Source organism: Coenobita brevimanus, chromosome 110 (assembly GCF_032717465.1).
Source record: "Coenobita brevimanus isolate Jiangsu-jjx chromosome 110, ASM3271746v2, whole genome shotgun sequence".
NCBI lineage: Eukaryota > Metazoa > Arthropoda > Malacostraca > Decapoda > Coenobitidae > Coenobita > Coenobita brevimanus.
In genome coordinates this window covers 34,722,462-34,747,208 of record NC_137063.1, presented here as the reverse complement: position 1 = coordinate 34,747,208, position 24,747 = coordinate 34,722,462, and the positions used below count along the sequence as shown (strand labels likewise).

At 42.3% G+C, this 24,747-nt stretch overlaps 1 protein-coding gene across 1 annotated transcript in view; it reads right to left on the bottom strand.

Annotated features, from left to right (window-relative positions):
* LOC145417542 (uncharacterized) overlaps positions 1–21,067 on the bottom strand; it is a 104,761-nt gene extending 83,694 nt beyond the window's left edge. Inside the window, exon 1 of the mRNA XM_080286252.1 lies at positions 20,910–21,067. Within this exon, the coding sequence (XP_080142378.1) occupies positions 20,910–21,067 (158 nt within the window). The remainder of the gene's footprint in view (positions 1–20,909) is intronic.
* Between the last annotated feature and the right edge of the window lie 3,680 nt (positions 21,068–24,747).

Here is a 24,747-nt window from a genome sequence, read left to right as displayed (position 1 = left end):
AAAAAAGAAAAGGAAAAAAAAAAAATCACTGATCGAATCCAACTTGCACTGGATGGAGTGACTGCGATGATGTATTTTTTATTTCATTCTTGCATCTTCCAGACAATCTTATTAAACCTTATGGAAGGCTTTTTGAACTGGAGGGCTTAGATATTGCCTTCATAAACTCTTAGACTTCTACAGGTCCTTCCACAGTTAAATGTAATCATGTGCTAGTAGGGGAAAAAAAAGGAAGGGGGGTTAAACTACGAAATTTTGAAACATTCATGAAATACATCAAAGATTGTTGTAATTTAGACAAAGTGGCTTACTCCTGTATCTTCAACGGTGATGGAAAGTCCACATTTTTTTATGGACATTTATGGAATGCTGGTGGTTACAAGGTGTGATCTGCATGTGTCCCACATTCAGAAGTGGCATAGGTGACAATACTGTAGAGAGTGGCAAAATGCATTCTAACTTAGCAATGTTTAAAAAAATAATAATAATAATAATAATAAAAAACTGGGTGCCTGCCCTTCCCTTCTTTTAATTCTGTAGCATACAGCTACTGGTGAAAAAATTCTATACTGAGGGTGCCTCTAGGTGATTACAGTGAGTAACAAGACAAATGGTTTCCTGTAACCCAAGAAACCATGTACTAAGCAGAGTGGTAATAACACAGTATAGCCAAATAATGCCTGGAGGTCTACTGAGTTCAGGTGCTCCAACCAGGTGGGACCCACAATGGCTGTGACATTCAATGGACTGCTGAGGCAACTCCTTACATAATACCACTCAGGGGAAAGTGAGGCTGGCAACCTTTGCCTTAAATACTGTGAATTGGTAGCCTAGCCCTGGGCCCCTGTGGTCCTGATAACAAAAACAGGATTAGATCATGAATAAACAGCTAACATGATAGATAGATAAACCATTATCTCTCACATCGCTACACAGAGAAGAAAGGAAGTTCCAGTTACAATTTCCTGGAAGGAATTTTTTATTTTTTTTTATGCAGGAAAGAATGAACCAAAGGCCAGGAGCCTGCAAATCGTTCCTTTGAAGAAAAAAAAACAAAAACAAAACAAAAGGCAGCCAAATTCAAGATCCGTTCATTCTGAGATGCCTGGACACTGCATTTGAAAGACTGGAGATCATAGGAAGTAGAAAATACAGAGAGAGAAAGAGAGAGTTCCAGAGCTGACCTGTTGCATAAATGAAAGACTGGGAGTAACAGTTAACTCTTGCATTAGAGAGTTGGACAGAAAAGGGATGAGAGTTTGTTGCTAGACGGATGCTATGCACCTGTCGTAGAGGTGGAGGGATGCAAGCAGACAGTTCAGAAGAGCAGTGACCATTGAAGTTGTGACAGAAAAGAGATAAAGATGCAACAGTGCAGCGAACAGACAGAGGCTGAAGGGAGCCGGTAGAGGAGGAGAGCTAATGAGGCGAAAAGCCTTTGACTCCACTCTATTGAGAAGAGCTATACATGGGGTGCCTCCCCACACGAGAGTTGTACTCTACAAAAGGGCGAATAAAACCCGTGTATAAAGTCATCAACTGTGCAGGGGTAATGAAGGTATGGAGTCGGCTTAGCATACCTAATCTCTTGGAAGCAGATTTTACTAGAGACGCAATATGATCCTTCCAAGATAAATCCCGAGTGAATGAAACCCCAAGCATGTTCATGGATGATACAGGATTGAACTGGATATTATTAAACATTAGTGGGTACTCCTGTGGAAGATTTTGTCGGGTTGATTGGTGTAAGAACTGTGTTCTTGATGCATTAAGAACAACAAGATTATTTATACCCCAATCAGAGATGCGAGCCAAGTCAGACATCAGGTGCGCCATAGCCTCATCCCTTGTTTGCTGAAGTAACTGCTGAGATGGATGTTGTGAGAACCGAATGGAAAGGAGAAGGGTGAAATCATCAGCATACAAGTGGATAGGGTCAGATGTACAGCTCAAGTCACTGATGAGTAAAAGGAAGAGAGTTGGTGACAGGACACAGCCCTGAGGAACGCCTCTATTGATAGATCTAGGAGAAGAACAATGACCGTCTACAACAGTGGCTATACAATGACCAGAAAGGAAGCTATAGATGAAGGTACAGATAGAAGGATAGAAACCATAAGAGGGAATTAAAGATTTATGCTAGACTCGATCGAAAGCCTTTGAGATGTCAAGTGCGATGGCAAAGCTTTCGCCAAAGTCCTGAAAGAAGGATGACCAGTAGTCTGAGAGGTAGGTGAGAAGATCGCCAATGGAGCATCCCGGACGGAACCCATACTGACGACCAGAAAGAAAGTTGTGATAGGAAAGATGTTTTAAAATTTTTCTGTTACAAGCTGACTCAAAAACTTTTGAGACACAGCATGCTAAAGCAATTGGATGATAGTTAGAGGGTTGGGAATGGTCACCCTTCTTTGGGACTGGCTGCATGAGAGCAAACATCCAGCAAGAAGGAAAGGTACAAGTTGATAGAAAAAAACGAAAGAGTTTACCTAGGCAGGGTGTAAGGACAGAAGCACACTTCTTGAAGAATGCCCTGTGCAGGGTGAGTATTGTCTGTACAATGTCTCAGACCTGTTGGGCTAGAGCAACTGTTGTATGTCCAGTGAACATGTTACAGTATGATGTGGTAACATGGTGGACTTAAACCGCTGGCATGTACATTAAACCCGCGGCACAAGAGAGGTGCCAAAGTTCCCCGTAATGTGCATGTCATTCCCTCCACTTTTTGGTTCCTTCAGGACGAGTCTGATGTGAGTGCGGCCCCACCCTTGTGGTGGTAACGTAGACTGGGGCTCGTGGCACTTGGCCGCGAGATCAAACACTCATCCCCTCATCTCCCCAGCGGGTTCCATCCTCCTCGCTCTAGCCTGGGATTGGCTTCGGTCGCCTGGGCGGTCCTATGGGGCCACTATTTCCCAGAGGAGGATGGGGGTGGTTCGGTCAGACCACTTGGGAGAACATCAACAACAACAACAACTTCTTGAGGACAACAGGAGGAACTCCATCAGGCTCATATGCCTTGTTAGTATTAGGGACAGTGATGGCAGAAAATACATCAGCTGAAGAAATTTTAATGTCAGCCATGAGGATGTCAGAGGGGGGAAGTGATGGAGGAACAGCACCGGAATTGTCTAAGGTGGAACTGGAGGAGAAAGTCTGAGCAAAGAGATCCGCTTTATCAGTAGAAGAAATAGCAACAGAGCCATTAGAGTAGAAAAGAGGAGGGAAGGATGATGAGGTAAAGTTGTTAGAAAGGTTTTTGCCAAGGTGCCAGAAGAAGCAGGAAGAATTCGAGTTGGAGAGTCGAGAGCATTTAGTACAGATGAAATTATTTTTAGCAGTGCGAAGAACAGACTTAGCATGATTCCAGGCAGAGACAAACAAGATGTGATTCAGGGGTGGATTGGCTCTGGTATCATTTATAGGTCCTCTCCTTGTTGCAGTCAGAATTAGGACAAGCGTGACTAAACCAAGGCTTTCTTGCATTAGTCAAAGGATATGAGAAGGGAATGTACGCTTCCATGCCCGAGAGAATAATCTCTTAAATGCGCAAAGCACACTCAGATGGCTTCCAGCCATGGAAGCAATAATCAATCCAGGGAAAATCAAAGAAGTACAGTCTGAGGGCCTCCCAATTCGCAGCTCCAAAGTGCCACAGTCGACATTTCTTTGGGGGCCACAGGTCGTACCGGAGCGACAGGGCAGGTCAATGTACAGTAATCCCTCTAATATCCGGACGCCCAATAACCGAACATCCCCACTAACCGAACCTTATCGTCCTGGGATCAAACATTCCCAAAATGGTCCGAAAATCCAAAAAAATTGGAAAAAAAATCGATTTTTTGCCGTCCGTAATTTGAACTTGCCGCGCGCGCCGCGTGAGAGCATTGTTTTGGTTCGTCATTCCTCCGACGTCCGATAGAGCGCCGCTGCATCCTCCCCACTTCCCGCCTGTCTCTCACCGCGACAAGACCTACGCTCTTCGTCATGGCTGCCCACGTGCTCGCTTTTGTGGTGGTGCCGTACTTGCTGCAAGGCCTCCTGCTGCTCTCTGCCCTACTCTTAGTGTGTGTGATGATGGCCCCGCCTCCTGAGAAAAGGAAGAGAGTGGTGTTGACTCTGGAGAAGAAACGGGAGATATTGGAGAAGGTTGATGCGGGTTGGTCTTCCTCTCGCATTCTCCGCGAGTTCAACCTGGCCCGGTCGACTTTGTTTGATATCAAGCGTTCCCGAGACAAGCTCATGCAGTACACGGCTGACTTCTCGTCGAGAAGCAAACGCAACGTGGAGAGGAAGGTTATGTTTACTCCCAAGTATGCAGAGATCGACCGCTCCACGTTGATTTGGTATCGACAGCAACGTGCAGCTGGTGTGGTGGTACGTGGAACGGAGCTGAAGGCTGCTGCTGAGAAGTTTGCAAGGCTTCACGACGCCCTAGACTTCAAGGCATCCGAGGGTTGGCTCTTCGCGTTCAAGTTGCGACATGGCCTTACTAACCGTAAAGCACATGGCGAAGCATTGGACGCTAACGAGGATGGAGTGGACGAGTTTCGGCACAAGGTGAAAGGCTTGATCGACAGGGAGGGCCTCACTCTCGGTCAAGTCTATAACGCTGACGAAACTGGCCTATTCTATCGCTCGGTGCCAACGAACACTCTCGCCGATGAGACGGAGAAGTGTGTACCTGGCCGCAAGCTTTCTAAGGAACGGATATCTGCTTTGTGTTGTGCCAATGCTAACGGCATGCACCGGCTTAAGCCCGTTATTGTTGGCCGTGCAAAGCAGCCTCGGTGCCTTCGTGGGGTGATGGATGTCCTTCCTGTCGTATGGTACCATTCTTTGAAAGCATGGTTCACAGCTGTGATTTTCAAAGACTGGTTTCACCATCACTTCGTCAAGGAGGTCATACATTACCAGACGAAGACACTGGGAATTCCTCGCGACCAGGTAAAGGCTCTCCTTCTCCTCGACAATGCACCTGCCCACCCGTGCGACAAGGACTTGGTTGCTGAGAATGGCTGTATTAGGTGCATGTTTCTGCCACCTAATACGACTGCTCTCATTCAACCAATGGACCAAGGAGTGATCGTGGCAACAAAGCGCCTGTACCGTCGGAAGTTCCTGGACGAGGTGATGGTGGTTCTCGAGGACGAGGACGAGCGCAGGGAAGGACGTGACACTCGAGGCAAGCGGACTTTGGAAAACCTTCGCCGCTACAACATCAAGTCTGCGCTGTACAACTGGGCTAGTGCATGGAAGGAAGTCCCTGTGAAAACTCTTGAAAATGGTTGGTCTCGTCTGCTTCTCGGAACAGATGTGGAGTACGATTTCCTAGGGTTTGACGTGGATGACTTCCATGCACGGCTACGTACGCACGGCGACGATGTTGATGTGGACGATGTTCGTGAGTGGTTGGACGACGACGAGGGCGATCCTGGGTATCAGACGTTGTCTGATATCGAGATCGCGTCTTCGGTTGCTGGTGTCAGTCCCGAACTTGAAGATTCCGACGACGAAGGCGATGATGATGCAGACTCCGCCTAGCAGGACACTACTCCAGCCATCCCCAAGCTGAGCGCACTCCGGGAACATCTAGAGTTCGTCCTAGACTACCTGGAACACCCGGACTGCGACAGGGAGATGGGGCCCTTGGGACTCGTGGAGGAAGTGCGTGCTTTCCGGCAGCGCATCATCAATCGCCAGAATCGTCGGTCCTTGCGTCAGTCAACGATTGACAGTTTTTTCAGGCCCGTGACCCCCGCTGTGCCAAGCCCTGGTTCCACTCCGTTGCCTCCCCAAGACAGGCCCTCATGCTCCGAGCCACAGCCCAGCACATCAGCTACAGTGGAGTCACCGCTCGACGTGAGTTTGCGGCTGTCTTCAGAGTCTTCTGTAGTCGGTACGCCATCACCACTACCCACCGATGCACCCCTTGGACGCCTGCCAGTGATACTCTCGGGCTCTGACAGTGAATAAACAGCAAGAACTTCTCCACTAGACCACACGGGAATTTTGAGTGTTGTGCAGTGAAAAAAACGGTGTGTTGTGTTAAGGTTTTCAAGTTGGGAGAAAAGACTAAGTAGAAAAGAAATTTAACGTAACTAACCTTCTTTGTTTTGGCTTTGGAAACTTAAAAAAACTTGGGAAAAGTTAATGTGCAAAACTTAAATTTAATGGAACATTATTTGGACTAAAGTGAACACTGAAAAGAACGGACTTCTGTGTGTTAGTGACTAAGTTCAGTGCAAGACTTCAGGAAGAGTGTAGTGCAAGTGCTTCAGGAAATCGTTCTTACTCTCAGAGTCCGAGAGGAGGCGGTTATTCATCGAGGTGGCCAGGGACTTGCTGTAAGTAGCCAAAATGTTTCATGTTGTACTATTTTCCATACTATATTTACCAGAATGTTTCATATTGTATTTTTTCCCATACTATACTTACCAGAAAGTGTCATACTGTACTTCTTTCCATACTAAACTTACCTCATGCATGTGCAGTAGGAATGTGTTTTTCAGAGTTCGGTTAGGTTCGGTTAGGTTAGGTTCGGTTAGAGTCCATAAGTACCAGAATGTTTATTAATGTATGAACATACTTCTAAACCCACATTTTATGTGTCTATTGCATTTATTTCAGTCATTTATGTGCCTTATTGGTGTGATTTGGGTGTTAAATAGGTGCTATGCATGTCCGGAGGGAGTTGTATAGGTGTTTCTCTGTGTTAGGGTCCGTAAGTACAAGTCCATAAGCTGGGGCCCAATATCCGGACAAAACCAATATCCGAACCTACCGATGGCTCTATTGATCCGGATATTGGAGTGATTACTGTAATAAGATTGTGATCGGAGGAGCCCAATGGAGAGGAAAGATTAACAGCATAAGCAGAAAGATTAGTTGTAAGAAAGAGGTCAAGTATGTTGGAGCTCTCTCCAAGGCGGTCAGGGATACGGATAGGGTGCTGTACAAGCTGCTCTAGGTCATTATGGATAGAAAAGATGTGGGCTTGTTCACCAGGTGGATCAGTGAATGGAGAGGAGAGCTGAAGGTGGTGGGGAACACTGAAATTTCCTTGAATGGAGATTTCAGAGAAAGGAGAGATGGAAAGAATGTGTTCCATCATAGAAGATAGTTGAAGAATTTTTCTTAGTAGAATTAGGAGATAAGTAAACAGCACAGATATACTGTATTTAGTCATAGAAAGACAGGAGAGCCGAAGCCAGAGAGAAAAGAATTCAAAAGAATCAAGTTCAGGAACACAAGAGCAAGATAAGTCGTTGCATACATATACGCAACATCCACCTTTGGCTTTGAAATGGGTACAGAGAAAGTAGAAGGAAACAGAAAAGGGTTTGCTGTCAGTTGCCTCAGAGAGCTGAGTCTCCGTCAGGAAGAGAAGGTGAGGTTTAGAGGAGGAGAGGTGGTGTTCGACAGAAAGTTAGAGGAAAGGCCGCGAATGTTGCAGAAATGAAGAAGAAGTGAGTCAGACAGTGGCTCCGGGCACCTCACTGAGTCGTCACCGGCAGAGGGGCGGATGGGGGCATTTATGGTACCCCCCCCTGGAGACTCCGAGGCCTGGTTATTCAGTGTCATTTTTTTTTTTTTTTTTTTTTTTTTGAAAAGGAAGTGTAGTGTGTATTGTGCATGTAGACTGGTGTTGACAGTTAGAGAAAATTGTATTGGAGAGCATGCTGGCCTACCCTCTGTGTTACTGAAACACTGAAAAAGTTCAGGAAAGGTGGATGGTCAGGAACTACTCCTGAGGGCTGATGAAACTGGAGCTCCAGTTCTCCCTGTCATCAGCTTTCCATCCACCTTGGGAGTACTGCCCTGCTCGACTGGTGCCACAGTCTACTCCTCAGCATGAACTGCTACACAGGACTTCTTCCCTAATCCTGGATTATGAAAGAGAACTATATCCATAAAACACTAAGTAATTATAAACCAAAACAGCCAATCTTCATAATGAATACAAGGCATTTACCTTTAATTGCATGAATACAGTATTAAAATACAAATAGACCCTAGCAACTAATTACTGTGCACTATAAGCACTGCAGTAAAGGTATCCCATGCCTGACTACCCATATGTGTGACTGGTTGAAATAGCTGTACAGTAGTATTTAACCTACCTGTACTGCCACACCCTGGGTCCACCCCACTAATGCATTGGTCTCTAAGTTTCACATTGTACTCAAGTTAGAACTGAACCAGACCGGAGCCACCAGTGTTGCTCCTGCAATCATCTCCATGTCTAACTGGATGCTAGATGTTACTTGATTATCCTACCCGAATGCTGACGGCGGTTCTTTTAGGTGGCCTTTGTTAGACCTTTTTTTTCTGTACAGTATTGTATGCCAGTCAGCCCAGTGTGCACTTGTCAGGTTGTGCCTATACTGTCCTACAGTACAGTACTGTAGGACCAGGTCTCATTTGAGAACCTCATGCATGCTTTCAGATATAAAATATATACTACGTACTTGTTTAAAAACGTAATCATGAAAGGTAAGGGATGCGGCTATGGCACACTTAAAGTCTGACTTGGCTCATATCTCTGAATGTGGTAAATGCAATCTTGTTAAAAGTTTAATGCATCAAAAACTCAGTTCTTACATCTTTCAACCAAAACAAATCTTTTGCATGAATATCCATTAATTTTTAACAATATCCAACTCAATCCTGCATCACTCTTTTTAAACATACTTGAGAATGCATTCTTGTGGGATTTATCTTGGAAAGTTCATATTACCTCTCTTACAAAATCTGCTTCTAAGAGATTAGGTGTGCTAAGATGACTCCATACCTTCTTTACTCCTGCACAATTGTTGTCCTTAAACATGAGTTTTATTTACCCATGTAGAGTACAACTCCCATGTGTGGGGAGGCTCCTCACATACAGCTCTTCTCAACAAGGTGAAGTCAAAGGCTTTTCATCTTATTTACCCACCCCATGCCAGCAACGTACATGCACGTCGGTCCCTATATGCGCGGACAGTGCCAGCTACATACAACTACATCACTGATTTATTTGCCAAAATTTGGAAATTCAAATTAGGGGCCCAAAAATCGGCTGGGATATTCCCACGTCTCTCTAGGCCTTACCCGCCAGGTATGAGTCATATATACCCAACAAGAGTGATTGTGGCGTCTGGCAATAGATAGATAGATAGAAGAGTGACTTTGGCTCGAATTGCATAGTTACTGATGAAGAAAATGCAGAGCTGCTGCCTCCTCTCACTCTGTGGTGGCAGCAGGTGGTGAAGTCTACAGGCATTACTCAGAAGTTTTCAGGTGCCTGCTCAGGGAGAATCAACCTCAAAATCGACCTAAATGGCTTCTTTCAGTACTTTTATGGTTGTTCTCCATGTTTTCTCATCATTTCTAACCAATCTAGCGAAAAAAAAAAAAAAAAAAAAAAAAAAAAAAAAGGAGGGGGGGGGGGGGAAATTGGCTGACATCACAGCTCCATGAGGGTCCAAAGTTTGCCAGCACACAGCAAGTTAACTCTCCTCCTCTTACTGGTTTCTTTCAACCTCTGTCTCTTCCCTACACTGTTGCATCTTTATCTCTTTTTCTGTTGCTACTTCAATGGTCATTGCTCCTCTGAACTGTCTGCTTGCATCCCTCCACCACTCCAGTAGGCACGTAGCACCTGTTTAGCAACAAACTCTCATCCCTATCCTGTCCAACTCTCTGATGCAAGAATTATCTGTTATTCCCTGTCTTTCATGTATGCAACAGGTCAACTCTACAACTGTCTCCTTCTGTCTGTATATCCTACTGCTTATGATCTTCAGTCCCTCAAACGCAGTGTATCTAGGCATCTCGAAACAAATGGTGCTTGAATTTGGCTCTCAGTTATATTGTTTTTGTATTTTCTTGGAGGGAGTAATCTAGTGGGCTCCAGGCCTTAGGTTCCTTCTAACTGCATTACAAAAAAAAAAGTTTATCTATCTATCTATAGCCCGACGCCCTCATCCCGCAAAGGGTGGCTGCAGACAAAATGCCTCCAGGTTGCTCTGTCACCCACCATTTGACTACCCTCCCGCCAACTCACTCCCCCCTTCCTCATATACCTCTCAACTCCATCCCTCCACCTCATCCTCGGTCTTCCCCTCCCTCTCCCTCCCTCCACCTCACCTACATACACCCTCTTAGTCAGTCTTTCATTCTCCATTCTCTCCACATGTCCAAACCACCTCAGTTTATTTCTCCTAATCTTCTCAACCACATCCACATCCACCCTACAACGTTCTTATACTTCTTCATTCGTCAACCTCTCCCTCCACATGCTCCTTTCAGGTAACTCATTTCCACTGCTCTCACTCTTGACTTGTTCCCCTCTAGCAAGGTCCATGCCTCGCTTTCATACGTCAGGGTAGGGATCACAATACTATCATGCAGTGACTTCTTAACTTCAATACTCACCTCCCTATTTCTCATCACTGCTTTCAGTGACCCAACAACCTTCCTTCCCTGCTGTACCCTTTCAAGCACTTCATCCCCAAAAGTTCCATCCTTACTCCTCACACTACCCAGGTACTTGAATGCACCCACATTCTCCATATCTTCACCATCCAACTTCACAGTGGATTCTGTGACTTCATTCCTCTCAAACACCATAACTTTACTCTTGTTTACATTAACTTTCAGATTCCTCTTCCTACACACTGTTCCAAATTCATTCACCAAACCTTGCATCTCCCATTCATCTTCACTCAACAGTACTGTATCATCAGCAAACAGCAACACCGGAAGCTTCCAAATCTCACCCTCATTCATTAGAGCCACCCCCACATCCACTGCCCTACCTTGCACCTCCTTTACAACCCCATCCATGTATATGGTAAACAGCCATGGAGACATCACACAACCTTGTTTCAGTCCCATGTTTAGATCAAAGAACTCACTCAACTCACCATCCACTCGCACCATAGCCCTAGCTCCTTCATGCATACTCTTCACAGCACTCAACAATTTCCCATTCACTCCATATATTCTTAATACCTTCCACATACCTCGCCTATCTACTCTGTCATAAGCTTTCTCCAAGTCCATGAAGACAGCATACACTTTCTTTCCCTTCTCTAGATACTTTTCCACTAAACAGAACAAATGAGGCGTTACCCATAGAAAGGGTCCAACACGCCACAGGTAAAGTTTGCCAGAAAAAGAACTCAAAGTTCGGCAATATTCACATGAGTATAACTCAGCTAATTGATGGGCTAGCGCCTTCATTTTTTTTATTTTTTTATTGAAGCTTGATATGTCTACTTTTTGACTATGACAATGCTTTAGTGGTTATTAGTTTAGAAATTTTTGTGTATTATTATCAATGATAATAATGCAATCAGAAAATTAAATCCCGGTGTTTTTTTCTGCTACTACTGTACTATCAGTGCATTTTCTGGCATAATATTGGTTCAATAATGGTGGTACATGTTAATATGCATATTAATGAGTGTAAATAACAATAATAATAATAATAATAATTATGGTAATTATTATTGACAATGAAGATGCTAAAATGGAACCTTGAGTGCATTTTCTGGTACAATATTGGATGAAGAATGGTGGTACATGTTAATAACCATGCTAACACTGGTGTAAAACATAGTAATATTATTATTAATAATAATAATGATAATAATGGTATTATTATTGAAGATGAAGATGCTCTTATGGAACCTTCAGTGCTGATGATGATGAAGCTGTATAATCCGTCTGTATGTTACTGTCAGTCCAGTCATTATTATTGTGTTTATGCTTTGACAGCCACTCTGTTTAATGAATAATAATAATAACTGTAATATAGTTAATAATAATAAAGATATTATTATTGAAGATGAAGATGATGATGATGATGATGAACTTTTATAACCCGTCTTACCCCCCTCTGGAAGTGACGTAACCTCCCCACCACCTCCTACTCAACCCATCCCACCACACGTCTCGCTCACTTGACGGAATAGGCTAGTGTACCCTTCATACATGCTGGCTGCCCGGGCCGATGGTGGTGGCGGTTGATATGGCTCATTCGTAGTTTTTTTTTCACCGGAATATAACCCTTACTTCCAGTATAGAAACTGGCTTTAAACCACTAACAGTGCATTAAGGAAGAGTTGTACTGTGGTTTTATGCAATAAAACAGTTTTGAACATAGGCGGCGCGTTGGACCCTTTCTACAGGTAACCCCTCAAATATCTGATCTACACACCCTTTTCCCTTCCTAAATCCCCCTTGTTCTTCTCCCACTGGCTCCTCTGTTATATGCCTAAGCCTATCAATGAGTATTCTACCATATATTTTTCCAGTCACACTAAGAAGGCAAATAACCCTGTGGTTACCACATACATCTCTCTCCCCTTTTCCTTTGTATAAAGGATCAATTATACCTGATTTCCAGTCCTCCGGAACCCTTCCCTCTTCCCAAGCCAATCTGCACAACTTCCATATCCGCTCCACTACAATCTCACCCCCCATACTTCAGCATTTCACCACACACTCCACCAATTCCTGGGGCCTTTCCCATCCTGAACTTCTTCACTGCTTCCACCACTACTGCCCTACTGACCTCTTCCTCCCTCCTCTCATCTCCTCTTCTCCCAACCATTCCCCAACCACTTACACTTGCACTGCTCTCACTCTCTACTTTCAACAAATCCTCAGTGTTCCTTCCATCTCCTCAATTTCTCTCTCTTCTCCACCAACAATCTATTATTCCTATCTTTCACTCCTCTATTATTTCCCCTTTCACACTGTCTTACTTTCTTTACCTCCTTCCAAAACAATTTCTTATTCTCCCTCTATTTCACACTCAGATTCCTCCCAAATTCTTCATCCACTTTCTTCTTACTCTTCTTAACCAATCTCTTCACCTCTCTTCTCCTGCTCACTCATACCTCTCTCTTCTCTCTCTCATCTTCTCCCCTACCTCTACATGCTAGCCATTCACTATATGCCTTCTTCTTTTGTTCCACAGCTCATTTCACCTCATCATTCCACCATGCTGTCCCTTGCACACCCTTGCATCTCTTCCTCACTCCACAAACCAAATCACATGCTGCGCCTATCTCTTCCATGAATATTGTACATACATCTTCCACCCCTTCCATCTGCTCTGACTCATACCTTCCCAATCTTTCTTTCACTATGCTCTTATACTATGAGATTATCTCACTATCTTGCAACTTCTTCACTCTTCTCACAGGAGCTGTTTCCTCCTGTCTTCCCCTTCATCTCTTCACCCATTTTCTTTGCAGCCTTACCTTGGCCATCACTAAGTGATGGTCTGAGATTCCATTCCCCCACCCTCTTGCATCCAACACTTGTCTTCTCATTCACTCATTCACACACTTGGAAACATGGGTGGATGAAAAACGCATTAAAAAGGAAGTGAAAAGAATAATCCAAAACAATCCTAAGTTGGTCAGAGATTCAGTAGATATCAACAAATCTATAGTAATCACTGGTATAGAAGACAAAGAAGTAAAAAACAAGATCTCAAGAGACAAAACGGAGAGGGCAAATGTAATGAGCATATTGAAATAAGTATCAGAGGAAATCTGTAGTAAAGACACAGAGGAACACAAAAGGTTAGGGAAATAAGAGAGAAGCAAGTCAAGACCCCTAAAGGTAACCTTCCAGAGTGTAAACACGGTGGAGGAGATACTAAAAAATGCAAAGAATCATATGAAAAAAGAGGAGTTCAAAAATGTATGGATAAAAAGATGCCCAGCACAAGAGGAACTGGAATTACTGACAGAGGGAGGAAGCAAAAACAAAAAATGAGGGAAGAACAGAGGAGGAGAAGAATACATTTTTTTACAAAGTAATAGGATTGCAGGTATGAAAGTGGTACATAAACAGGAGGGAATAAAAAGGAGGAAGGTAGTAGAACCAAGTCATAACAAGTATATAAACAAGATGATTAAGTTGATGTACTCAAATGTGGATGGAATGGTATCTAAATTATTAGAGATGAATGATTATGTCAGAGAAAATGAACCACATATAATATGCCTAACTGAAACAAAATTAACACCAAGCATATCAAATGACATCCTAAACTTAGAGGAATATAATATATGGAGAAGAGATAGGAACTTAAAAAAGGAAGGAGGAATTATAATATTAACTAAGAAAAATCTAAAAGTCAAAGAAATAGAACTAGATATACCCTCACAAGTAGAACTGATTGCAGTAGAGATCAATACATCTGAAGGGAAAGTACTTGTAGCCAATTTGTACATGCCACCCAGATCAAACACATGGGAAAGAGACGAATATGAGGACCTGGCAGAGAGTACAATTCAGAGTTTAAGAGCATTACTACATAAAATGGAAGAGAAATCGGAAAGAATTATACTAACTGGAGATTTTAATACAAATATTAATTGGAATACTCTAGATATAATAAGCCAAGAAAGCTGTTGGGACCAAAAGCTCCTGGATCTCGAGCAAGAGTTTTTCCTAACATAACATGTAAGGGAAAGCACCAGAAAAAGAGGACTCGATGTACCCTCAATGCTAGATCTCATATTTACTAGGCAAGAAAACGATATTGACAATTTAATATATCACCCTCCATTTGGCAAAAGTGACCATGCAGTACTAAATTGCAACTTCAGGATTGCATATGACACAGTTAACAGCAATGAAAGTTACAAAAAGACCCTAAACTATAAAAAGAGAAAGTATCATGACCTAAAGAAGTACTTCTTAGAAACTGATTGGGAAAAGGAGCTTAGAGGAAAAGATTTAAATGCCATATATAAAAAATTCTGTGAACTTTATTAAATAGTAGTCCACAAGTACATCCCACAGCACAAAGAAGCAGATAAGAAAATAAAGAAATGGTTCAATACAGAATGTAAAAAATCAAAAGAAAAAAAGAGATTTGTTGTGGAATAGATACAGAAGACACAATAGTGAAAGGGCATATAATAATTACAAACAGGCAAGAAACGATTATACAAGAATAAGGAGGAAAGCCAAAAAACAGTTTGAGGAGGATATCATAAATAAAAGCAGCGATCAACCGAAGCTATTTTACAGCTACATCAGAAGCAAAACCAAAGTAAAAGATAAAATACAATCCATTACGGACGAGAGAATCACCTATACACAAGAGAAGGATATTTGTGAAGCACTAAACAAGAATTTCCAATCAGTTTTTACAGAGGAAAACAATTTTGAGAGGGATTATGTGGAACATGCATGCCCACACATACTGCCAGATATACAAACATCAGAAAAAGTAATACAGGAGGAGCTAAGTAAATTAGACAAAGGAAAAGCAAATGGTCTTGATGAAATTTCATGCTGGGTGCTATGTGAATGTGCAAAGCAGTTAAGTAAACCATTATTTTTAATTTTCAAGAAATCCTTGAGTCAAGGTAAACTACCTGATATTTGGAAGAAAGCAAACATTGTTCCCTTATTCAAGAAAGGGAATAGACAAAATCCACTCAACTACCGACCAGTATCACTAACCAGTGTTGTAAGCAAGGTATTAGAAAAGCTTATAAGAAAAGCTTGGGTAAATCATCTAGAACACAATATGATAACAGAGAGACAGCTTGGTTTCAGAAAAGGAAAATCATGTGTTACTAATCTGTTGAGCTACTGTTACAGAGTAACAGACACATTACAGGAAAAAGAAGGATGGGTGGACAGTATCGATTTATATTTCAAGAAAGCATTTGACACAGTACCACACCAAAGACTTTTATGGAAACTGTACCATCAAGGAGGAATTCGAGGCAAACTGTATTGTTGGATGCAAGATTTCCTCATAAAAAGAGAAATGAGAACAGTACTAAGGGGAAATTACTCATCATGGAAAGAAGTGACTGGTGGAGTACCACAGGGCTCAGTGCTGGCACCAATCATGTTTTTAGTGTATATAAATGATATAGACAATAACACTGGAAATGAAAGCTATCTAAATATGTTTGCAGATGATGCAAAAATACAATGGAGAATTACTAACACAGACTCTTGTAAAGAGCTACAAGAAGAATTAAATAAACTTCATGAATGGAGTAATACATGGCAAATGGAATTCAATGTGGACAAGTGTCATGTAATCAAGTTTGGTAAAAGTGGAAAATGATCTGATTGGGATTATACATTAGGAAATACAACTCTACACACATCAGAAAGAGAGAAGGACCTAGGTGTGATTGTCAATAACAGACTATCTCCGGCTGACCACATCAGTGAGAAGGTACGGAACATGTACACACTGCTTGCAAATATGAGAATAAAGTTCACATACATAAATGAAGACATGCTAAGAAAGATAACAACATCATTCATCAGACCAACCCTGGAGTATGCATCAGTAGTCTGGAGTCCTCATCTCAAAAAACACATGGACAAGATTGAAAAAGTTCAAAGGGCCACTACAAGATGGGTACCAAGCTTAAGGGATCTAAGCTATGAAGAAAGACTAAATAAACTGAATCTACCATCACTACAGGAGAGAAGGAAAAGAGGTGACATGATTATGCTATATAAATGCATATCAGGGAAGGAGAAAATAGACATAAATGATTACTTAACCTATGGGGAAGCATCAGCACGAGAACACTGCAAAAAACTGCATAAGAAGAGAGGTGATAAAGACGTAAGGAAATTTAGTTTCCCAAATAGAGCAATTCCTCAGTGGAATGCACTACCAAATGAAATAGTGTGTGCCAAAACAATTCACAAATTTAAGGATATGTACGATAAATATGGTTTAAGACACGGGACAGTACAAGCTTGACTCATTCCTGTAAAGATACAATTAGGTAAGAACACACGTAGTCTATCATTGCCTATCGTTCAACAAGTTCACCATCCATCCTCCTCATGACTCTCCATGAATACCTGAAGATCATCTTATGCCAAATGTAGGTGTTGGCTATTGTCAACCCCTTACCAGCACAGATGTCCACCAAAGCACTACCATTCCCATCTACTGCGGCTGGCACACCACAATGACCAACCACACCATCCACTCGTACATTCCCAACTTTGCCATTCATGTCTCCAATCAAAAACACTCTTTCGCTCCTCTCAAACTTGTCCATACATGCTTCCACATTTGCCCAAAACTCATCTTTCATTCTTGCTACTCGGTCCTCTGTTGGCGCATATGCACATGCAATCGCCCACGCTTGTATACCTACTTTCATCCTCACCCATACAATCCTTGCACCCACTGTTCCATACTCTCTTATATTCTCCTTCCACTTTTTGCTTATCATCAGACATACTCCCTCTCTTGCCCTTTCATTCTCATTAACTCCCGCACATATTCCTAAACAGTATTTCCATTCTCTCACCCTTTCACCTTTCCATTTAGTTTCAGTAAAGCCACATACATCCACTCTTGCATTCTCAAGCACCTGAACAAACTCTCTCTCTTTCACTTCATCATTCACTCCTCTCACATACATATGAAAAAAATGCAACTAATTTCTCAGCCTGGAGATTCTGGCATATGATCAGGTGGGATGCTGCCCACCCACCCCACAGCCCAGTCAGTCCATCAGTGAGGTTTGAGACCTAACATGGGGGTTATGTACACACGATCAAAAAAGTATCGCGCAGGAGGGGTACGATGATATCTGAAATTATCAATATAGCTTGTGTAGTCCCTAGAAAATAAATTAATTATTATCTGAATATGGCTAAAGTAACAATATCAACCATAAATTGTCATATGAAACCTATCTATGACATACTTATGTAAGCATGTTTGAGAACATGGGGGACAATAATCAAACATTTCCAGAGTCCATTGTCCGTGGCATCAAATTGTTTCGGCCCAAATGTGCACCGATACTTTTTTGATTGAGTATAAAGTATGTTGGTCCTCACTCTCATTTAGTCACACACTTTGGAGGGTCCAATAAATAGAGCAGAAAGCTGTACTTGCCAATAAATGAATATACAGAACTATAACATTGGTTTAACATCCACTAAACATGTACCACCACTTCAATGCACTATTTTAGAAATGAAATGCACTTCTAATTTGGAATATAGGAAAACCAATGACAGGATGAACTTCAATGTCCCATTGTGAGCCATTTCAGTGCTAATTAAGGGAGTGGGGGAGCCATTTAAACAAATGGAAACACTCAGACTTCATCCATCAGCAAACAGTAGATCACAAAATTCACTGTTAAAGAGAAGAAACGTTCAATTGTTAAACCAAGCTGACAGCAACTTAGATCAGAGGTATAAATGTTGGGTATATCTCTTGTTGTTACTGATCAATCTCCATCTGTCTGACTGAGCAGACCCACTAATCCCAGGCAGGCATCTGTCCCTGTTGGACCGTCCCATACAATGAACCGATGTTCCCTTGCAGCTAAAGGCACCTCACCACAACAAGGTGCAGGGAATGGTGAGGAAGCTTGGTTCCTGGATGGATGCTGCATTTGCTTCTGTCCTCCCAGATGACATGGATATCACAGCAGGCTCCACTTCACCCCTTAATTTAGTTATATGGTTTCCATCCTGCACTGTAAATAATTTCCTGGATTACAGGAAACCATTAGGCTTGTCAGTCAGTGTAAAGCCACCTGAAGTGGAAAGAAAGATAATAAAAAGTAACGGGAAGGAAAGAGAGAAGTCAGAAGAAAGGAGGACAGACCCAGAGTTAGAATGATAATGGTGATGCATGCGGCAGGCAGCTCATCAAATGAGTGGATGATAGTTGCCATTACCTACTGCATAGGGTGTACCTGTAATTAATGCTTTCATGTTTGGTTTAATATTAAAGTTAACCCTATCAGGTTTCTGGGCAAGGCAGATTATGTCCGTGCTAGGATCGGCCACTCTAAACACTGCCCCACATCTCTGTCACCGAGATATTTTTCTTTGACCACTGTGTGACAGAACATTGGTTTCATGTCATTTTAAGCTGAATACAGTGGTTGTTCTTTATCACAGTATGTTAAAAAAATGGAAAACAAAGAAAATAAAAGGTCAAAATGACAAGCTGAAGTTAGGCAAAAATCAAAAATTTTATACTTGCCACAGAAAAATATTTGGCAAAAAAAAAAAAATAATAAATAATAAATAAATAAATAAAATAAGAAAAAAATAAATATATAAGTCTGATTTAAGCCATGCAAAACTACCATAAACTAGAATGGCACTCAGTAGAGTGCACACCTCCGCCAACGCCTTACCTTGCAGTGTTAAAGAAAGTGAAAAAAAATTCCTGGATCCGCACCAAAATTTAATGAAGGGTATTCTGGGCCAAGGCCCATTCTTCTCCTAAGTTTCATGGAAATTCGTTCTGTAGTTTTTGTGTAATCTTGCTCACCAACCAACCAACAAATGAACAAACAAACAGACAGGGATGAAAACATAACCTCCTTGGAGGAGGTAATAACCTTTATAATGATTTATAGACCATGGTTATTTCTGCATTTTACTGCACAATAAAGCAAAAGCAAAAAGATGCATAATTTTTTATGATTCTTGCCCACATATTCACTTCGCGATCTTTTTCTATGATCAGTCAGCGTAAATACAGTTTTTTAGATAGGATGCTGGTTGTGGTGTTACTCTGAAGCTGAACAGTTGTACTTTACCACAGTATGTTCAAAAAAGGAATACAAAGAAAATAAAAGTCAAAATGACGTGTTGAAGTTAGGTGAAAACCAAAAATTTTATACCTTGTAGAAAAATATTAAGAAAAAAAAATAATAATAATAATACTAAAGATATATAAATCAGGTTTAAACCACGCAGAATGCAAAGACCAAGCATTCCGTGACATCATGCCTGAGTCTCTTTGTTATGATGCGTACATGTGATTTATGGTGAATATTTTACAAAAGTATCTTAAAATGACAAATAAATTAAGTCATCGGAATATCAGAATTTCTGAGATTAGATTTGAGATGAAGCCAAAATGTGTCACCAAAATCTCAAAGAGTTAAGTCAAGTCTTACTTTCACTTTCATGTTCTCTCCCCATTTTCTGTTTCTGTCTCACCCTTAGGCAAAGACTTGTTGTATAAAGTTATATTCTTGCTCAGTTTGTTCATTTTTTGTTTTCCCACAAGCTCCTCTTTTTTCTTTGTGTTCCTCCTTCCTTGGTCTCTCTTTAACCTTGTTTTTCTTTTCTTTCCATCTTCTATCTCCCTTTCTCTCAGCAGCTACAGTGTTTCTTTTCCTATCCTCCTCTTCATCCCTCCTTTCCCCCTCTTTCAAATCTGTCTCCCTTTCTCTCAATACAGTGTATCTCCCCCCTCTCGACTCTTCATCTTCTCCTCTCTTTACCCACCCTTCCTTTTTTATCCTTTATCTCTTTCCCAGTCCTTTTTCTTTTACACACCCATAGGGATAGTCAAATCCAGTCTATGTCCCTAAACTGTCACTCATTCATTGAGTCATTGTACAGGATGGAATCTGGCAAGTCACAACCACAGAGCTTTATGAATGTCACACCTTCACTTCCATCTGAAGTGTGTCTGATGGGTGCATCCAATGATAAATGACACCCTTAAGGATGTGTTGGGGTGGTGGATACGATGTGGGTGGGTGCAGCTCTCAAAGGTAGTCCACTTTTCTTAGTCCCTCTATTGCCTTTCCTAGATTCTTCTTCTTTCTTCCTTCATCACCATCACTTATAAGCATGGAACTACCACATAAAGTCCCTGAGCATGATGCAGATGTTGAAAAAGGCATATACAATCTACCAGATACTGAGAATGAAGTCATGAGCCTTCGCTGCATCCTAGTGGTAGCATCTTTCCCTCCCTACTCCTCTTCACCCTCTCCTCTCTCTCTCCTTCCCTCCCTCCATCCCTCTTTTCACTTCTCCACCTGCTCCTTTCTTCCATTCCTCTTAGTTCCTTCCCTCCCCCCGCTCTAGCTTTCTCTCACCTCATTCTTCCTCACCTGTAGGCACGGATCTGCTGCATAAAGTTCCAGATCATGATGTTGTGGTCAAGCGAGGCGGATACCAGTTGGCGACCACTGGGGCTAAAATTGAGGGCTGTCAGTGCATCCTTGTGGCCCCGGAAGTGCCGCTCCAGTGTAGGGTCCTCACCATTCATGTTTCCTCTTGGGAGATAGAGTTGCTGGAAAGACTGCTGTGTGATTATTGTAATACTGTATTATCCCAATCATCTTAGCTTTAGGCACTTCACTATCTCTATCTATCTATTGCCAGATGCCTCAATCCCGTTTGGGGTGGCCACAAACAAATCGCCTCAAAGTCGCCCTGTCCTCCGCCATTTCACTGCCCTGCTCCCAACTCACACCCCCCTCTCTCATATACCTCTCCACCCCATCCCTCCATCTCATCCTCGGCCTCCCCCTCCCTCTTCCCCCCTCCACCTCACTCACATACACTCTCTTCGTCAGTCTTTCACCCTCCATCCTCTCCACATGGCCAAACCACCTCAGTGTGTTCCTCATAACGCTTCCTATCACATCCACATCAACACCACAATGCTCCTTTATATCCTCATTCATCAGCCTGTCTCTCCAAGTGACTCCACAGGCTCCTCTTAAACTCATTTCCACTGCTCTCACTCTTGAGACTTGTGTCCTTCCAACAATGTCCAAGCTTCACTTCCGTATGTAAGAGTTGGTATCACAATACTGTCATGTAGTAACTTTTTCACTTCCATGCTCACTTCCCTCTTTCTTATCACTGCTTTCAATGAACCAGCAACCTTTCTTCCCTGCTGTACCCTTTCAAGCACTTCACCCTTCAAACCTCCATCCTTACTCATCACACTACCCAAGTACTTAAACATACTCACATTTTCCAATTCCTCACCATCCAACCTCGCTGTACATTCACTGACTTCACCTCTCTCAAAGACCATCACTTTGCTCTTCCCTACATTCACCTTTAGATTCCATTTCTTACACACTCTCCCAAACTCATCCACCAAGCCTTGCAGCTCCCCTTCGTCTTCACTCAACAACACAGTATCATCTGCAAACAACAGCACAGGGAGTTTCCAAACACTATCCTCTCTCACCAGGGCCACTCCAACATCCACTACCCTACCTTGTACCTCTTTTATTACCCCATCCATGTACAGATTGAACAACCATGGAGACATGACACATCCCTGTTTCAAACCAACTTTCAAAGAGAAAAATTCACTTAGTTCACCATCCACACGCACTGCAGCCTTCGCACCATCGTACATACTCTTCACAGCATTCGACAACTTCCCATCTACTCCATATACTCTTAACACTTTCCACAATCCTTGTCTATCCACCCTGTCATATGCTTTCTCCAAATCCATGAAAGCCGCATACAACTTCTTTCCCTTCTCTAGAAACTTTTCCACTAAAGATCTAAGAATGAATATCTGATCTACACAACCTCTTCCCTTCCTAAAGCCTCCCTGTTCTTCTCCAACTATTTTCTCTGTTCTTTCTCTAACTCTGTCAATAAGTATCCTACCATACACTTTTCCTATTATACTAAGAAGACAAATGCCCCTATGATTACTACACACTTCTTTTTCCCCTTTTCCTTTGTACAAGGGAATAATTATACCTGACTTCCAATCCTCCGGGACTTTACCTTCCTCCCAGGCAAATCTGCACATCTTCCACATCCATTCTACTACTATCTCTCCCCCGTGCTTCAGCATTTCACCACACACTCCATCAATTCCTGGGGCTTTCCCCGATTTAACTTTCTTCATTGCTTCCACAACTTCTCTCCTACTGATTTCTTCCTGTCTTCTCACCTCCCTCCTTCTCCCAGCCATTCCCCAGCCACTTATACTCGCATTTCTTCCATCCTCTACGTTCAACAATTCCTTAAAGTGTTCTCTCCATCTGCTCACTTTTTCTCCCTTCTCCACTAGTAATCTACCATTTTTATCTTTCACTCCCCTGCTAACTTCACTTCCACCCTGTCTTACTCTTTTCACCTCTTTCCAGAACATTTTCTTACAGTCCCTCCACTTTACACTCAAATTCCTTTCAAATTCCTCATCCACTCTCTTCTTACTCTCTCTTACTAATCTTTTCACCTCTCTCTTTCTTTCTACATATAACTCTCTCTTCCGCCTCTCAACTTCTTCCACGCCCCTATTTCTCATCCATTCATTGTATGCTTTCTTCTTTTGTGCCACAGCCTGTTTCACCTCTTCAGTCCACCACGCTGTTCCTTGCACCCCCCTCCGTCTTCTCTTCCTTCCACACACCACATCACATGCTGCATATATTTCTTCTGTAAACATCCTACACACACCTTCCACGTCTCCCATCTGCTCCAATTCATATTTGCCCAATCGTTCCTCCACTTCTCTCTTATACTCTGCCTTTTTCTCATCCTCTTGTAACCTTTCCACTCTCCTTGCAACTACAGTACTTCTTCCTCTCGTCTTTCCCTTCTTCTATTCCTCCATCTTACTTGAATTCTAATTCTGGCCACCACCAAGTAGTGGTCAGAAAGTCCACTCCCCCAACCTCTATAAGCTCTTGCATCCATTACACATCTTCACATCCTTTCATCCACACACACATAATCAATCATTGCCTTCCTTTCATTCAGTTCACCACCCACCCTTCTCATCACTCGCCATGTATACCTGTGGATCATTTAATGCCTGAAGAGGGTATTGGCTATCACCAACCCCCTCCCAGCACAAATGTCCACTAACGCACTCCCATTCTCATCTATCTCAGCAGGCACACCCCACTCACCAACTATTCCATCCACCTTCACATTCCCAACTTTACCATTCATATCACCAATCAAAAACACTCACTCATTCCTTCCAAACTTTTCCATGCACACTTCTACATTTGTCCAGAACTCTTCTCTCACTCTTCTAGCACGATCTTGCATTGGCGCACACACACACAATTGCCCACATTTGTATTCCAACTTTCAACTTTACCCACACAATCCTTGAACCAACTGATCCATACTGTCTTATGCTCCTCTTCCATCTTTTACTCACAACTATACATACTCCTTCCTTTGCCCTCTCATTCTCACCTACTCCTGCACATATACTCCATCCATACTCCCATTCTCTCACACTTTCTCCTCTCCATTTTGTTTCAGTTATTCCACATACATCCACTTTCGCACCCTCAAGCACCTGTACAATCTCTCTCTCTTTCACCTCATCATTCGCTCCCCTTACATTCCATGTTCCGATAACCATGTCCTTTGTCCGGTCCTTGGTCGTCATCGTTTAGTCAGTCCTTGTCCGAGGCTTATTGTTTGTTTTTTTAGTTGTTTTTAGGCACTTCACACTTAACTTTATTTTTGAAACCTCCAGACTACGTTACTGGAGAAACTTTTCAAACCAAGAATTAAACACTGTCTTCAGTAACATGAACAACCAGATGTTTGTCTCAATCTGAATAACAGAATCTGGAAATAGTAAAATATAAAATGAAAAATGGACCACAAAAAATACTATAAAAAATGTGCGATCAGAATGAAAGGGACTGTAACTATTGTTGTTGCTCACGCCTAGTCTGTCTGATCGAGCAGATCCATCAACTGCAGGTAAACAACTGTCCCTATGGGGTTGCCACATAGGTTCCCTACATTGCTTATGTTGTTTGCATATTAATATAACATGTGCTGTGCTGTACTCCATTACGTGTGTTATATTGTGTGGGCCTATACTACAAGCTGGACACATGTCATGTGTGATTCCACCCAATCCAAATCTAAGCTGGAAGCTCAGGAGGGCTGGGTAATGCTCTGCTCTATGCCTAGACAGGAATTCAA